At 40.9% G+C, this 17319-nt stretch overlaps 3 protein-coding genes across 7 annotated transcripts in view; 1 reads left to right on the top strand and 2 right to left on the bottom strand.

Moving 5' to 3' along the window:
- The window catches only part of ncoa2 (nuclear receptor coactivator 2), a 58876-nt gene extending 57787 nt beyond the window's left edge, over positions 1–1089 (bottom strand). The window contains exon 1 of one of the 4 annotated variants that reach the window (XM_038727508.1): positions 713–1089. The gene's annotated coding sequence lies outside the window, so the exon portion shown is untranslated. Of the gene's footprint in view, positions 1–136; positions 684–712 lie in introns of those variants that run through there. The other 3 variants (XM_038727490.1, XM_038727513.1, XM_038727501.1) reach the window with 3 other exon arrangements.
- A 1142-nt stretch (positions 1090–2231) lies between these two features.
- Positions 2232–8881, bottom strand: tram1 (translocation associated membrane protein 1). The gene is made up of 11 exons (XM_038727541.1): positions 8603–8881; positions 7112–7175; positions 5911–6029; positions 5711–5827; positions 5554–5612; positions 5302–5386; positions 5042–5112; positions 4814–4918; positions 4550–4693; positions 4016–4167; positions 2232–3729 (listed from the first exon to the last, which is right to left on the bottom strand). Exons 1-11 carry the CDS (start codon positions 8723–8725, stop codon positions 3659–3661), a joined length of 1110 nt encoding a protein of 369 aa, XP_038583469.1. The 5' UTR covers positions 8726–8881; the 3' UTR covers positions 2232–3658.
- Positions 8882–9022: 141 nt separating this feature from the next.
- xkr9 (XK, Kell blood group complex subunit-related family, member 9) lies at positions 9023–14044 on the top strand. Of its 2 annotated transcripts, XM_038727532.1 has the most exons (5): positions 9023–9395; positions 10380–10499; positions 11181–11635; positions 11973–12187; positions 12276–14044. In XM_038727532.1, exons 3-5 carry the CDS (start codon positions 11325–11327, stop codon positions 12902–12904), a joined length of 1155 nt encoding a protein of 384 aa, XP_038583460.1. In that variant the 5' UTR covers positions 9023–9395; positions 10380–10499; positions 11181–11324; the 3' UTR covers positions 12905–14044. The 2 variants fall into 2 exon arrangements, with proteins under 2 accessions (XP_038583460.1, XP_038583452.1); XM_038727524.1 differs by having other exon boundaries at positions 9023–10499.
- The last annotated feature ends 3275 nt before the right edge of the window (positions 14045–17319 follow it).

Below are 17319 nucleotides of genomic sequence, written 5' to 3'. Positions count from 1 at the left end.
GCCTATTAGTAGAGCACCTCGACTATACAAAGTAACGCAAGCCAAACACAGGAGAAATATTTCAGTTCAGCAAAAAAATAAAGACAAAATGAGAACGGTCCCTTCACCTTGAACAAATGCAGAAATTTCAACTTACCTAACGTAGCAGGTAGCACGGAGGCATGGTTAATACAACAACAAACACGGTTAACAGCCCGCTAAAACACATGGTGAGAACTGTCCTGACTCACTCGTATATTCTGACAACGTCGCCCAACCAGCCAGACTAGCCTGCAGCTAAACAGTTAGCATGCTAACTACGTTCTTGCTGTAACTGGCGAACTTAGTCCGGTGTTGTATGCACGGCCACCCGCTCACTCAGCACAAAAAACAATGACATATGAAAGTATTGTGCACGCTACATTTTACTTTACATCACACGTATTTGTGACCATACCACCACCAAATAGAAACAGCGGACAACATTGCAATAAGTCTCTTGCAAGCCCGCTGTCTGAGCAGTCTAATTGAGTTTGCTGCAGAAAACACTATGAACACAGGCAGCGGGCTTAGCCAAGAAGCTAACGCTTGCTAATAAGCTAACGCCGAAGCGAGAGCCTGTGCCAGACAGACACACAACCGAGATTGAAGACCTCGCATCGGCTCATGGATTTCACAACGAAAACACCACGTCCCGTCTCAACAAGGAGCACCAACACGTGTGGCTACTTACGATTTAATACTTTCGGCTGTGTCCTCGCTGTTAAAATCCGTTTAAAAGACGCAGCTCTGACCTTCGTGGTAGTGAAACAACATTTCTGCTGGCTAACTGTGCCGCCATGTTACTCCTGCTGTGCAAACCAATGCTGAGTGTTTATCTGGCTGGTAGCTGCTATCCTCCCCCACACCAAACCACATCACGGGGCTCCAGCAGTATCAACTCACTAGTACCGCGGAGGTTTGTAAGCAATACTACGGCGATTTACCTGTTAGGATGACACAGTACCTGTAATTTCATTGAATAGCATTCAGTTGTCTACATTTAATCTGGCCACCAGTCAAAACAGTTACTCAAAAAAACCACCGTGTCACGAATGTCAGCAGCTAATTTAAATGTATGTTGTGGCCGTGGTTTACAAAGTGGGCAAACTGTGACCCCCATCTCAGCTCAGTTTTGTCAATATGGGAACAAAAATGTAACATGTTACGCGAATACATATAACTTACACGAGCTGGAATACTGCGTACAGGATGAGTGTGCAATAAAGGTCATAAAGATTTATGTCTGCCTATAAAATGATAGGTTTAAACACTGTGCCGCAAATGAAAAGGCTGGTAAAAGGAATATTTTTCCTTTGCTCAGACATCTAGAAGTTCAATTTTAGTCCAGCCTTGTTAATTTTAAGATACTACATTTGCTATAACACTTACCACTGGTAGTAACTATACAGTCATAAGAAAAATGTACAATAACGCGCGTGCATTTTCAAGAAACACCATGCCATTTTATTTTAAACTATTAACATGTAGTAAAACTAAGACGGCAAAACACATTACAAGCCTTATAAATATTACAAATGAGCGTGTCCTACTTAGCCTATGTGGCTACCTTGATTTACTGCGTGGTCAACTATCCACTGAGCTCGCAAGCAAGCAGGCAGGCGTTTTCTTTTCATTAAAAGTAGTGCAACATCGCCGCCAAGTGGCGGCTGTGTGAAAAACCGACAGTGGGGGATTGGGGGGGGGCTGGATAGTTGACCACGCAGTAAATCAAGGTAGGGGGGGGGACTTGTGTTCAGTACATTCAGTATTTAATATTTATGTGCGAGGGTGCTCCATCCGAATCAGAACTGTAGCTACCAATAACAACACTGAAGTTTGTCCTCTACATTTAAAAAATGTTATTATTGACTTGTTATTAGATCATATGCTAAAGGCTTCAGCACATCTCACCATTCATTTATTTCCTGCCAGTGTGGAGACGTCTTTGAAAGAACACTTACACACTCATGTGTCATCAATATATAAAATGTACAGTCACTGAAATGATGACTGAATAAATAAAAAATTAAAATATAAATCCTGACTACAGCCTTGCTTCTAGCTTGTCTCCATTTATTGCATTGGGGTTCCTAGCAATATCTGCGACCTAGTTTGGGAGTAATTACTACACCTCCCCCTTTGTCACTATTACAACACAAGGAAATCATGTTTTTTGGTTCATTGTGCAGCAAAATTATAAGTCTTATAGCTCTTTTTTTCAATAAAACACTTTATTCCTTTATAGAATAGATAAACCCTCAGGACAAATCGAGATAACCACATACACTGCTGATGTACTGCCAGAGGCAAACATGACTCACTTCTGTGTGCCTAAAATTAGTTAATGGGTTTTTTCTTTTGAAAAAGTCAGTGTTACCTAGGTGATTGATTCTTACAATACAGTTGAGTGCACGCCATAGCTTTGTAAATTTATTTTATGGCATGTAAGTAAAAGGCATATATCAACAGTCAATCAGGCTCATTTGGCACAGTCAATAGTGGGCAGGGGGGGGAAACAGGCAAACTAAATATGACTCTCATTCCCAGTCTGTGCTTTTACAACAAATCATTCTTGTGGGCATTTTTAATGCAAGTAATAATATGCATGGCCAAACGAATACAGTAAACCCATTCCACTTAAACAGCGAATGAAGAGGGACCATACAAGACAATGATTCACTCAAACTCACTAAATGGATGTTTTGCCTGATTTAATCCTTTCCATCTCTTATAAAGTAAACTAAACCACGAGGTGTGTTCGTTTATTAATCGTGTCACAGGCAGAACTTTCATGGCAAGTAAAATGTTCTATTGTGATTATAAAGCTGCTCTGAACTCCAATAATTAAGTTCTACATCAGGTCACAGCGCAGCGTTGCACAACACTGAACTGTGAACCTATTTACAGTATTACAGGGTGACATCTGCCGTTTTCCTTGCTTACTTTTATGCACTCTATTCTATCCATGAGTGGACGTTGAAAATTTTCCTATTCTACTTGGTGTTCAATCTTTAGGCGAATGTTGGTCACTGTGTGAGCTGAACAGTCTGGGATGTGTGAACCAAGTCGAATCCTTAACATTGTATGTAACCGTCACTCATGGAAAATATAAGATATATATATAAAGGAAATTCATAAACTCCATACAATGTTTACAAAAATCCCTGAAAAGAGGGACAGAAGTCATTGGCAAAGAAAAAAAAAGGGCGGTGGGTGGATAAAACACTAGCAGGAATACACAGTATTTAGGAAAAAGCTTGAAATGACCTGACTTGAGAGAAACATTAAACACTGAAGTCATCATTCCTGAAATTTTTAAAATTACACACCCTGTACAAAACAATCCGTATCAATAGGCACTTCTTAAATAAGCTCTTTTTTTCATAGTTTATTTCTGAATTGGTTTTTGTTTTCATTCGGAATGGCACAGCAGGGCAATGATTCTCAGATCAAGGCGCGCTGGACGACTGGCGACAAGTAAAGCTAAATGCATTCTGGCCCATGAAGTCCAGCTGGGAGGTCAGTCCTGTGTGGGAGCTGAAAATGCATATCATGGTCGAGGAGCTGGAGGAAATGTTGGTTGGTTGGAGATGGTTCTTTGAAAAGGGGGTGATAGTGGGGGCTGAGGGAAATGTATTTATGAGGACTTCTCTTTTCTTGCTCTTGGTGAATCAGCGCCGTGGGAGTTCACTCCATTTACTCCATTGGCTAAAAACAAAAGGACACACCCAAATTAGTCATTTGACTGATTAACAATGTGAAGCATATGTAAGCACGGCCTTTATGCATTTAATGAGAGGAAATTGATTCTAACAAATGTGAGCTCTTAAGCTTAAAAGACTTGGTGTTGCCTCCTTTTTACTTCCCATTTGATTAGTCAGTTTCATTACAACAGTGTGTGCTTGGATATGCATTTTATTGCTTGGGGAAATGTCCAGTGCTTTGCAGAAGAATACACTCACAATCATGTAATTGCTTTGTACTCCTTGCTCACCTTTGTCTTTCTTTGATTTGCTCTTGGAAGGAACTTGTTTCTTTTTCAAGGTCTGAGCCTGGGCATGCTCTCTCCACCGGCGCAGCTGAAAGTTGATAAATTTCCACATGATGAAGGCCTGAGTGAGGCAGATAGCGGCCAGGACAGTTATCCTAATGGAGAGTTGAAAAGGCAAATGGTTAGAAAAGACGTGGGTCACATAGACACAGCTAAAAATGTGTCCACAATATAAGTCCCATCTCAGATGCTCATTTTCAAAGCAGTTCATGTAGTGATTTAAGTTTTGTAATGTACTTTTTTTGCATAGCTTCTAGATTTCTCAACCCCCCCCCCACACACACACACACTTGACATCACATGACTGAAGTGTGCATCACAATACGCAACTCTTTATACTGCTAATGCTAACTAATACTATTTCCTAAAGGATTTTTGTTATGTATCAATGATTGTTACATTTGAAATATTTACCCATATATTTAAAATATTATTTCAGGATGAAGTGGTCCTGTTTCCCTTCTCAGACACACTTACCGAACAAAAAGAACATTAAAGTTTCCTGCAGCCAAATCAAAGCCTTGACTCTCCGCGTTGGCGAGGCCAAAGCCCACGGTGAGGACAGACAAGGACAGGGTGAGGAGCCGTCCAAGGACAAACAAGACGGCCCATATGGTGAAACTGGAAGACAAAGGGGGCGACCATGATACTGCATTCAAGAGTTCTCAACCATCAGTAATTCCTTAACTGGTAAAAGAAATTCACAAACAATCATACAATATGAAAAATCTGAAATCTCACCCCGTTTGTCTGTTCTCGTTGCTGAAGTAGATCAGGCGGGAAACATGGAACAGGAGCTCGACAAAGTAGTGCAACACTAGCAGGACCAGACCCAGGCGGTTCAGACTGAAAGACACGAGGAGACAGAATTCCCATTTATTAAACATGACAAGACCAGCAAGAAGGCCGGTGTACAAACATGCAATGACACATACATAATATTAGGCTTTCTTAGGTAGCAGTTCTTACTTCAGAATGTAAGCGCCTGCAATGTGGACCAGGTACAGGAAGATGTACACAAGCTGGCGGGGAATATCCTCCTAAACAGTGCACACAAAAAGATGGGGGCGGTCAAAATATTTACAGCAGTGTGGCTCTGTAAGTAGAATTAAGCAAGACAAGTATGATTCTTTGAAACAATGCTACATAATCGAGGAAGTCAAACAGGATATAGCCTCATGGTCTAAACAGACGCTTCACTATGTCCACAAACACACACACACTCTTACCTTCTTTGTCTTTTGGAAATAGAGTTCTGGCAGAGCGTGTAACCAGTAGCCCAGCTGACAAATGAAGTAGAATTTCATCTGGAATCTGAAGGAAAACAATTACAAAATGAAATGCTTTTGGAATTCAGAGCCACACTTGAACATCTCAATGCAATTGACAGTAAGGAAACATATGTGATGGGTTTTCTTGCCTATTCAAACCACAAAAAAACAACAAACAGTATCTCTAAAAAGCACAAGACCTCCACTTACGGCATCAGTGTGTGGGGATAACCCTCCCACAGGGTGACCGGATTAGACAGGAAGTTTTCCTAAGAACAAAGCTAATTGTTAAATTGCAATCACGGGCCGATTTTGGCCTTAAAACATGTCCAAACAAGAACAACGCCAGCTTAGCCACTGTACGTACAGAAAGCAGGATGCTTGTGCCCCACCCGAAGGAGAATAAGTAGAAGGCGCTGAGCTGCCCCGACTCGTTGAACTTGCTGTGCTTAGTTTTGGAGAAGTGCTTCTTCCTGTTGATTTTCTGCAAAGATGACCAACAAGAAACAATGGAGAACTGTTCGAGGAGATTAAAGACTGTGTGCTTGCAGCGTGTGTCTCACTTACATCCAGCACGTACTCCTGGATAATGGCATGCATGATGATGGCCACCAGCATGTAGAAGAAGATAGTGGCCAAGTCCTTGATGCCATGGTGGAAGTGGTTCACGGCCGTCTCCTCTGGGCCTTCGGTAGCGCGCACACACACACAGAGGCAAGGCAAGTTTATTTGTACAGCACATTTCAGCAACAAGGCAATTCAAAATGCTTTACATAAAGGCAACAATTTTTAGAGTCAAATAGAAAATAAAAACAGGTTAATTTACCACCCGGTAAACATATTTGTTCACCCATAATGGGTTACGAATAATCAGGCTTTTAACCTTCCATTGATTTCCCATCTCTCACAAAAGTCAAACCTCACACGATATCTGACAGAGCCAAATCTGCTTTTATCTGGCAATGTGTTTCGTTCGTATCCAAAATGTTTGATGCACCCTGTTTATGCATCCTTTCTAAAGTTACATATTATCTATGAAGTCTCCGACTCTGAATCTGTGAAACACAGCGACAGAAGATACATAAACACAGTTCCCAGCAAACAGCCGGAGATGTACTCCCTTTCTCATGGTTTATGCAACCACATAATGAAATCAATCCAATCATTTGTAAAAGTCAGCACAGACATAGGAAAAATACAATGGCTTTATTGAATTTGTTCCACTACAGAGAGATTTAGGCGCTGCAAGTTATTTGTCCAATTACAGACATGCTGTAAATAAGTTACTAGGTAAGTGGTAAGGTCTCCCAGATAAGAAGTGCACCAGCTGGCAGCCTGCAACCCTACAGCCTGTGCAACAGAGTACAAAAAGCTCTGAGGTCGTACATTCCTTCAGTGGTATCTGAAGTTGGCAAAGAAATTGTTAACCTTGAAATTAGCAGGACTTGGGATTGAGAGGACTATATTACACCTCAGCCCAAATTCACCCAGCACAACCTTGCCACAAGAGAACTTTATAAATCAGGCGGCCTAATTTTAGCTCCAAAGGGGGAAGAAAAAAAAGCTCTCAAATGAGTTTGTGTAAGGCCACGCAAGTAGCGCTCCAGAATCCAAATGAGAGGCTTCCAGCCAGACAAACTCTAAGAAAATATTGCATTATATGTCAAAGCCAAAACTCGCTGTGTTCATTCTAACACATTCAAGCATCATCTGAAAACATCTGTTCTGCACCATATGTCTTATACTCTCAATTTAATCTTTAACATACCATTTGTTGATATGGTGACATTGTACTGGACTGTTATGAATAACACTGCAAACTTTGAGGTTACCTGTAGATGGAAAAAAAAAAATCAACATATTAATATGTGACAGTCATTTAAAAAAGGATTCAACCAAATACATTTTAATTGTAAAAGAGTTAGTGTGTTTATACACATTAAAACGTGGTGCATCTCATATAAGGATTCCCTGTGAGACCTATAATGGAGTGACTGTAACTGAGATGTGAATATTGACTTACCACATTGGTTCTAAAGTTTAAATGTTTTATTTTAGCAATATTTCATAGCAGTGTTAGGCTGAGAATTCACAAAGATAACCCAAACCTATAAGGCTATATGGGAATTATATTTTTGAACAGAAAACAAAATGATAAAGCACTATCAACTCCTTTAGAGGAATAAAATAAATAGAATAATTGAATGTAAGTTGATACAGGGATAATTAGCCTAGTAGTGATGTGTGAAAATAAAATGTATTGAAGGAGCAGCATCAAGATGCCCGAATTATACGGCTCAAATGGGAAGTTGCTTATTCGTCCTTCACAACAAACGAACTACGTGGCCAAACAAATGAAATTATATAGAGAAATATGCACTGTTTAGTTACATCGTCATAAACACCCGTAAATGTGAAACAGTTTAGCTGCCATTGCGAGCCAATGTACACGTTGCAACAGCTGTTAGTAGACGAGGATTTTACTTTGGAAAAGAAAAAGAGGAAGTAGGTCAAGCTGTCGCTCACTGACTATAATGGCGCTGCTTTTCACTGAGGACGAAACATGCATTGAAATCAAACATAAATGCGTGTGAAAGTGGCCCAGCGTGCAGCGCAGACACGGGCCACGCTGTGTGAGCGGATCCCGGCTGTCAGCCCGCAGCATCGACAGACATTTGCACTATTGCTTAGCTCCAAGAACAACTTTCTGACTCGGTTTTCTGTGATGACAGCCCTCTCAGTCGCTGTATGATTGCCACGTAACACATCTACGCATAAACTAAACCAAGTCGGGAGTGTTGCACAATATTGTAACCACTGAGATCGATAGACTGTTGCAAATCTGCAACACAACTTGATGTTCCCATAAATAAAGTTGCACATAAAAAACTTTTTTCTTTAATGATCAAACCACGGGCCTCTGTGGACGAGTGATTTGAAATATCGATTTCATCATGGGGAGCAGCCAGATGGAAAGGGGACAATAGTCCCCACGTCGCTTTAATAAAGTCACAATTGGTTGGCCAGGCTACCCGATAGAGTTGATGATCTCGTGGAATAAAAGCAAAAGCGAAGCCATCGAGCGCAGAAAACTTTCGATCACGGGAGGAAGTAGTGTGAAGAATAGATCAGACAGCCATGTCAGTTTCCACCACAACAGCATTCGCATCCTGTGCACCAGCAGTCCGTCCTCTGTGCCGGGCCAGCACCCCCGCGTGATCCACAAGTAAAACCCATTCACCGTGTGTACAGGACTTACCTCAAACATCAGCCCGAGAAGAAACACCATAGCAACACAGGAAACAATATCTGCATGGTTCTGGATGACAAACTCATGGCTCAGCATTGGCGGACTCTTGGTGGTCTTTTTTCGGATCCCCATGTCGACACGATTCGACCCAACTTTTGCTTCACGCGGCGTAGATGTAGTCTGTTTCTATCAGATATTATTACTATTATTATCCTTCTGTGCGAGAATCCTCAAAGCTCCCCTGGTTCATACGAGCAAAGGGCCAGGCAAAAATTGAATGGCGTGTCACTCTTCTGCTAGTGGGAGGGGCCTGGGAGGGGCCTAGTGAGAGAGCCGCTGCGCCTGCGCCTCACCAACAAGAATCTTTACATAGCGCCACCTCGAGGGTTGGGGTATAAGAGCATACTAATGACTAAACCTTAAAGCTGAAGTTACTGTATTTTGCTGGTTCAAGCTACAATTTTTCTGTCTAAAAAAGGTCCTGTAGAATGCGGCCCACTTTTGACATACATTAGTGTATGTTAGAGGGCGGTTAGCTCTGTCACCTCGCAGCAAGAAGACTCATAGACTGTATAAAGCCCCATACAACCCTGCAAAGGATAAGTGGGGATGGATGAAGTATATTATATTCATGTTGGGGGAATACACTATTGACTGTATATAAAGGAATACACTCACATATCTGTCTATTTTAGGAGCTAACTAGTGTTAAAATGGAGCTACATTGCAACAGCTGGTTAGCTTAGCTTAGCATAACTACTAGAAACGGGGAAACAGATACTCAGCCTGGCTCAGTCCAAAGGTAATAAAATCTGCCTACCACCACCTGTAAAGCTCACCTATCTTTGACCTGTACAAAAACTGAAGTTTAAAACAATGTCATTGTTTGAGGTTTTATTATTTATCATTGGGGTTTATGTATGGAACTATTTCTTGTCGGCTGGTTGCCAGGCAAGGGGACAACACTCCAGAAAGTTAACTTTCTGCTCCATATTTACATGTAGGCCTACAATAGCTAGTGGTATCAATCTTCTCATATTGTTATTCAGTTCAGCTTTGGTAATTTAATGCTAAATGCTTGATGTAGCATAACAGTAAACAAGTAGAAAAGTATACTGACTCTGTTAGTTACACAGCAATATCTAGCAAAAGTTTGGTAATATTAGCTAACTTTAGCCACCATAAGCTATTGATCATACCAGACCAAATAAGGCTGTAGCAGTAAAACTCCTGAGAGTTGAACTGAGCATCTGTGTCTTTCACTGCTTATTGATCAATATTTGTGAGAGGAAGAATGTGTTATCTTCTTTCAAAAGTTATAAAGTTTAAATTTGATTGCCTATGTCATAGTATAACTCCAATAATTATAACAACAACTATTAAAATGATGAAAAAATTTGAAAATAATGGAGTGCATTAGGCTCCAGGGATCCTGATCTCAGATACTGATATTCCCAAGTGCTTGGATGACAGGAAAACCACTGTGTGAGCTGTGACATCAACCTTTCAGTTCACAGCAATCAGAAGACTCACCTGACGTGCATTTCCCAAGCAGTGCACTTTAACTTGTAAAATATATATATGTCTAGAGATACCTTGGCATTTCATCAATGGCTGGCTTTTGTATAAGCCATCCAAAGAATGTCTTTAACGTCTGAAGGATGGAAGACCTCAACAGGGAAATTATATTGTGTCACACATACAGACACGCACACAAGTACATGCACACAGGCGCAAGATATATTATGTAATCACATTTCCCCGGTGTGGCTATATTTGTTCACAGTGTTGTCACTGAGGTGGAGCTTGTCAAAAGTTTCAAGGAAAGAGAAAGAGCTCTGGAGCAGTAGTGTTGGCCTCTGTGACTGTACACAGCTGTCTGCCATGGCCAGAATATAGCCTACTGGTAAGTTCAATGTTCATTTTTGTGTCTTTCTGCAGGTGTGGATAATTCAAGGCAGGATGTGATCAAGTGGTATTTGTATACGAGCTCTGAATCATTTTCTTTTATAACTTTATGAAAATACTAATAATAATAATTGTAATTAATTCGCAAATCTATGGCATTATTTATTTTTAAGTGAAGAGAATATAAATGGCAGTTTAACAGTGTGATACCTTGATTTTGTTTGCCCTTAAATTTACGGGTTTGTGGGTTTACTTAATCCCCAATGGCATCTTAATAAACTGTTTAAAATGAAATTGAAACTAGAGGATGTAAAGAGACTTTACATGTACTTATTCTGTGATTCAGTAAAAAGGTCTGAAAATACCTTTCTGTGAGAAGTGTAAGAAAAAAACAATATAACTTATATAAGAGTTCAGAATGAGCAAGGTGTGATTTATCATAATTTAGCAATTCCTGCTGATAACGACATTGATTATTGTTATATCACATTTGTAGTATGCCATTTATTAGGGACTGCATATAATCATGTTTTTATGATAGTGATCAAAGGGCAGCAGACTGACACAGCAGATGACTGCAGTTACGCTGCATTTCAAAACTTCAGCTGTCTTAAGCAAAGGTTTGTTTTATATTGTAGTAAATATGCACCTGATTTTCACAATTGTAATGCTTTTATAGATTGACCACAATGGCACCTGAATTGCTGGAGTCCAACACAAAACTGTCCATCTCAGCTTTTCTTTGGAACCTTCAAAAAGCAACCACATATCTACCTTCATCACAAAGTGAAACCTTCGCTTGAGCCTTTCAACTGATGGCAAAATGTCAGACATTCAATACACTAAACTGCGATGGTTATTAACCATTGCTGGACTGTTCTTGTATGTGGTGGACATTCTGACAGACATCGGTCTGGCACTGAAATATTTTCAAGAGAAACATTTTGTGTGGACTGGATTGACTCTAATGTTTGTTCTGGTTGGGCTGCTGGTGACTCAGATCTTCAGCCATGCCTGGTACAGGGACGACATGAATGATGTTCTGATAAACCCTGAGGGGAAAACAACCATACAAGGAATGTCCAAAGGTGGACTTGCTGCCCTGCACCTATTTGGCTTGGGCATCTTCACCAGGTATGAAATAATGACAAATGGTGATGATGTGATGATGATGTGATAAGAGCACTGCAGCTTAAGAAGAAAATAGCATGAGCTGCCCGTGTAGGCTGCAGTAAGGAGTGCCTCTATGTTGTAACTTAAAATGTAAAGTATGCTAAGCATGCACAATGACATATTATTCTGGAATGTGCAAACTGGAATAACTACATTTAAGGTGTAGTGTGTGACATTAGGAGAAAGTCTTGCAAATGCATCATTGTCTGTGCAGCAGCAAAAGATGAATCGGTAACAATGTACTGCATGGTGGCAACCACCTGTCTGACTTTTTTCACTGTGTTTGACCGGTTGCTAGGTATTATCACCTGCTGAAACAAGGGTTCAAAGTGGTTTGGACAACAACAAACCCCTATATAGTTGAAGAGAGAAGAGATGTGCACCACAATCTGTTTTGCCTGGCGACTGATCTGAGCATGCTCAAACTGTTTGAGGCTTTCCTGGAGAGTGTTCCCCAACTTCTTCTACAACTATACATACTGCTGGGCCATGATGAGTGCTCATTCATTCAGTGTAAGTAGAGGCAGAAAGTGAGAGAATATTTCTGCATATTCATGAACTTACTGTATGATTATTTGTACCACCTGTCAATTTCTTTTAGATTTATCTATGGCATTCTCCCTCTTCAACATTGCCTGGGCCCTGGTGAACTATCGCCGTTGCCTGCGCAGGTCCCTCCGCGACATCAAGGAGATGCCCTCTGGCCTCCCCACAGCAATCTACCTCTTCTACAAACTCTGTACCATGACCAGCCGCATCCTCAGCTACACCCTCCTCCTCATACTGAGCAGCTACAGCACAGTTGCCCTCACCATCCTCTGGCTGCTGTGGACAACCTGGGCACACTTGCTTCAAACTAACTTCTGCTCATCCAGAAGCCTTGAGCTTCTGTACAGAGCAGTCACCGGAGTTATCCTCATATTCACCTTTTTCAACATCAAAGGACAGGACACCAGAGCAGCCATGATCATCTACTACTTGTTCTATTGCGTTATAAACATTACTGCTCCTTTACTGCTGGCCTTTCTAAAGCCAGAGTTGCAGAAAACCACGTTTTTTCGAACAATCACTGGTTTAATCTTTGGAGGTTCAGTGCTGGGGCTGGTGTGCCTCGTGCTGTACTACCTCCTCCTGCATCCCAGAGAGATGTGGCGTCAGGCAGATGAGGTGGATGGCATGGGTAATGAACCCAGGACCACAAGCAGAATAAGGAAGTTTTTGCAGCTTTGATGAAGGTTTGTTAAAAAAAATAGAAATAATATTTTCCCCAGCCTGGTTATGGGGATGTAGAGAAAAACGATTCTGAATCTGCAGGTACCTAACAATTTTAAGAGGAAAGGGTAAAAAGAGCCTATACAAGGAGATGTCATCTTAATATTGTGCTCATTATTCATTAGGCTACATACGAGTACTGCTATCAATTAATTTACCATATTCTGAGGTGAAGTTTGCTTTTTCATTACTGATACAAATGACTAGGTAAGCAAATAAGTGCAAAATAGTTGAATGTAGCAATCAAAATCTTTATTTATTCTTGTTTTAACAAACTTGTTATGAATGATATATTTATTCTTATCATATCTATAAAAAGTAATTTATTTGCTGATCCTAATGGACAGCTGGCATATTCTCCTTAGATTGCCTGAATATATTTTATATCATTGTGACCAACACTGTCTATTAATAATGCATTGTAAATAATCCAATCTAGATATTCTATCATGATAAAAATAATTTCTCTACTTTTTATGTTAGATATACACATTTATGTGACGGACAAAGACACAATGATAAGCTGTTAGATGGTATACTTGCAAGCTGTTTTCTGATTAAGTTTTTTTCCACACCTTGTTGTCAGACCCTAGAAGTCGGGTATTTACAGTCCAGTAATATCATCTGGTATGCCTCAGCTGAATACTATCTGGTGTTTGTGGGCAGATGTTTTCTTTAAGCCTGTAACACACATGTTAAACACAAGGTGGTGTTATTGTCTAGGTTGATTTTTCTAGGCGAGGTCTTACTCTACACTACTGGACCTACATTAGCAACACTCATCGAGTTATCCTTTTAGTCAATATTTCAAGATCAAGACAAACCTTTTCCAATTACTCTAATGTCTTCTCCCTTAATATTTCCAGCGCCCAGTTGGATGTAATCTCACAATACGTAAGTGCTTGTTAATCTTTAAATTCTGAACTATATGATTTAAGTAATTCCTTAATTAGATTATCCTTTCCTTTTGTTTGAAGTAGAGATGCGTGTTATTTGCCAGAGCATCTTATCTTCTTGTTCTTTTTCAGCCTCTTTTCACCAATCCCCTCCCCCAGAATGTCTCTTTAGTTTAATTAAACATGAGAACCAAATGCCTAATTGATCACCACTGATAAATTAAGATGCAAGATCGGGTACAGTTTAACAAGACCTGGTAGGAAGAAAGGCTCTACGGCAATCCAGCAGAATGGATGCTCACCAACCCAACCTTGAAAAAAAAGTGTCTCCTGTTCAAAGTGGATGTCAACATCATCTCATTGACCTTCAATTAATGTGTAAATATCAGCTACAGCTCTTTCTCATCCTAATCGCCTCAAAGGTGGCAACTAAACATTTCCCTCTCCTTAGAATCCTTAGAAATGATGAACACGGGGGGGTCATGGATGAGCTAACTAGAAATAACAAACCAGTGCTAATTTTGTTTTGACTACCAACAAAATATTGTGTGTGTGTGTGTGTGTGTGTGTGTGTGTGTGTGTGTGTGGCGGGGTGCGAGGGGGTTGTGTGTGCTCGGCTGGCCCAGGGTGAGCTCACCTGGGAGGAACGCTGACAAACCGCAGAGTCCAGAGTGCAAGATGCTTGCTGGCTCCCAAATAAATGTAGGCTTTTCCCCCTCCCTCTGTTCCTTTAATTCAGCCAAACATAGAACTTTTTGACTTGTTTATCTACAGGGCCTCTTTAACTTTCATCTGTCAGTTGTGCTCTGTCAGAGGCACTCCATAAAATGACAAATTTAAGTGAGGAACTTGTGTTGGAGAGGAAATGAATCACTGCCAGGTAGTTACCACACAGAATTCATTTTTACTGTGGAGCTGCAGTGGACAGACTCTTAAGTCTTTGACTCGTATCAATTAAATGCTTGTTTTTTCTGTGTATTTACAGTATAGGCAAAGATAATTGTTCTACCTAAATAACTACAGAGCAAAGAGACATACAATGCTCATGTAAAGTAATTCCAAAATGAGGCTGATAGCTTACCTTTGGAACCAAAAAAGGATATTGCCCCATTGTACCTGTAGGCAGGGCACATCATTAGGGAGAAAATAAAATGACTTCATCCAATTCAGATAATGGATGCTCCCCTCTCTCCCTTCCACTGTATATTTCCATGGGTTCAGTGAACTAATGTGATGTAAACCTGCCAAATGGACTTTTATTGGGAGAAGATGCATGTCTCCTGGGCTTGAGTCCTAAGCAGTCTCTCCCTCTCTGTCTTCCTTTGCTTTTGTTGAGCTACACATACTTTTGGCTGTGACTCACCGCTGATAGCAATGCCAGGGACCAGTCACAAGCCATTGGGATGAAACGTGTTGAGCAAAGCATTACCTCCATCTCTCTAGGAGAAAACAAGCAGAGGGAACTCTGGCGTTGACAACCTCTCTGTAATTTCCACTTCTGGCACTGAGAGCTTAATACCCAGTAATCTCTCACTCTGATCTCACTGTAATGCACCTCCAGGTGGGCTGGAGTGCGTGTTGAGAATCTGAGAAACTAATAGCAAATCAATGATGATGATACGTGACAGTGCTAGATGAATCTCCAGAACACCACGGGCCTTCAGTTTGCTCAACAGAGACAGAAAATCATGCATCTTATCACACACACAAGGGGGCGAATGTGCAAACACAAAGACATGTAAACTCACACTGCCTCACAGCTCAGTTTTTTTCTAATCGAATGGCGCTCAGCGTCTGCATAAACAATCTTGACCACTGACCTCTCTATAACCATCACTAGCTTTTCACCAAATCTTATCTTTTTGTTTTCCATCACCACATCCTGTAACAGCCGGTCAGGAGGGGGGGCATTCCTGGCGTACGCCGTCCCCACAATTTGTACAGACACAATAAACCCAGAGAAGCAGGCTGTTTTTCATTAGGGCTTCAAAGTCCATATAAACCATGATTAATGAAGTCCTGAGATGTTGTATGTCTTTAATTATTATGACTTGACTGCTGCACCAGTGCCGCGGATGCATTTGCAATGTTGGCGATCTGTACACATCTGCCTGGCTCATTCTGACATGGCAGCTTCGCCTCATTCTCAGAGAATTCCCCGAATGTGGAGGAGGGTGGGTGGGGACGGGGGTGGGGTGATGGAAGCCCCGTTTTTGCAATGGCACAGAAGTTTCTTTAATCACTGTACATGCACACTTACAAATGAGTTTGGGCAGTGACAGATTGGAGAGCAGGCTGAGGATAATTACATGCAGTGGGCTGGTGTGTGTGATCAGAGCATGGCATTGCGTTACCCAGAGGGTTCTGTAAATAAAGTCCTCATGCAATGAATGAGGATATTGTAAAGCGCATTATGCTGAGTACAATAGCCCAACCATTGTTACCATTTGGATTTCTGCTCCTGAGTAGTTGTTGGTGTAGTATGACAAGAACTGCAACAGGGAAGTCAATCTAGGCTTAAGCAGAACATGTTGTGGATGAGGTCAGTTATAGTCATAAATCTGACATAAGGCACCAATTACCCACAGTAACTAGTCTTATACTATAGAGGATTAGCTTTATCTAGGACACTTTATTCTCTGGGGCTTTAAAGGGGCCCTATCATTGACATGTATTGTTATCCTTTATTTCGCACTGTATTAATGTCAAAAACTAATTGAAATTGGACTTAATTTAGAGCCCCACCCTTGTAGTGAAGCTGGTATTGTTGTACGATCACAGTCCAGTAAAATGTCTGTTTTTCCAATTCAACAAATACAGTTTTGAAAAAAACTTCAAGAAGATTATTCTTATCTTGAGTTTTAGCATGTGCAAATACGCCTCCACCACCATCAATTTAATCACAGTTTGTTACAATAGAAGAAGAAGAATCTATGGGCATGCTTGCAGCCTTGTGAGGCTGGACTGCCATGTTCCAGTTGCCTCGGAAGTTCCAAGTGGGAACTGGGAATGACGTCACACCCGAGTAAAGCCAACATGATCGCGTTACAGTTTTGGTCATACGTTGGAAAACAAGATGGACGCCTCCTGGAAAGCCTTTGTGATGCTTGAGCCTTTCGGAATACAGACAACAACAGAAGAAATGTGAGGTCCAAAACTGGTTTGCTAATCCTTTAACAGCATTTTAGGGCAAATTTAATCTCACTCTGCTTAAAAGAGAATACACAGAGCAGCCATCTTGGATTACGAAGTCGGGGGTAGTGCGGTTTCCCCGAGTTCCTGAGTTGGAATTCCCTCTTGAGGTAGCGTTCCAGTTAAACCTGCCCACTTCGAACTGGAAATTCTCCACCTCCCAGTACAACTGGAACGCACCTTAGATACGGTGGCACTTTGACCTAAATGCTAACGAGATTACAATGACAATGCTAACATGCTAATGTTCACCAGGTATAATAATATAATATAATTATATAATAT

The sequence above is a fragment of the Micropterus salmoides genome, unplaced genomic scaffold (genome assembly GCF_014851395.1).
Source record: "Micropterus salmoides isolate LMB-PRFRI ecotype aquatic unplaced genomic scaffold, ASM1485139v1 Ms_hic_scaffold_1, whole genome shotgun sequence".
Lineage (NCBI taxonomy): Eukaryota > Metazoa > Chordata > Actinopteri > Centrarchiformes > Centrarchidae > Micropterus > Micropterus salmoides.
This window is presented reverse-complemented; position numbering and strand designations above follow the sequence as displayed.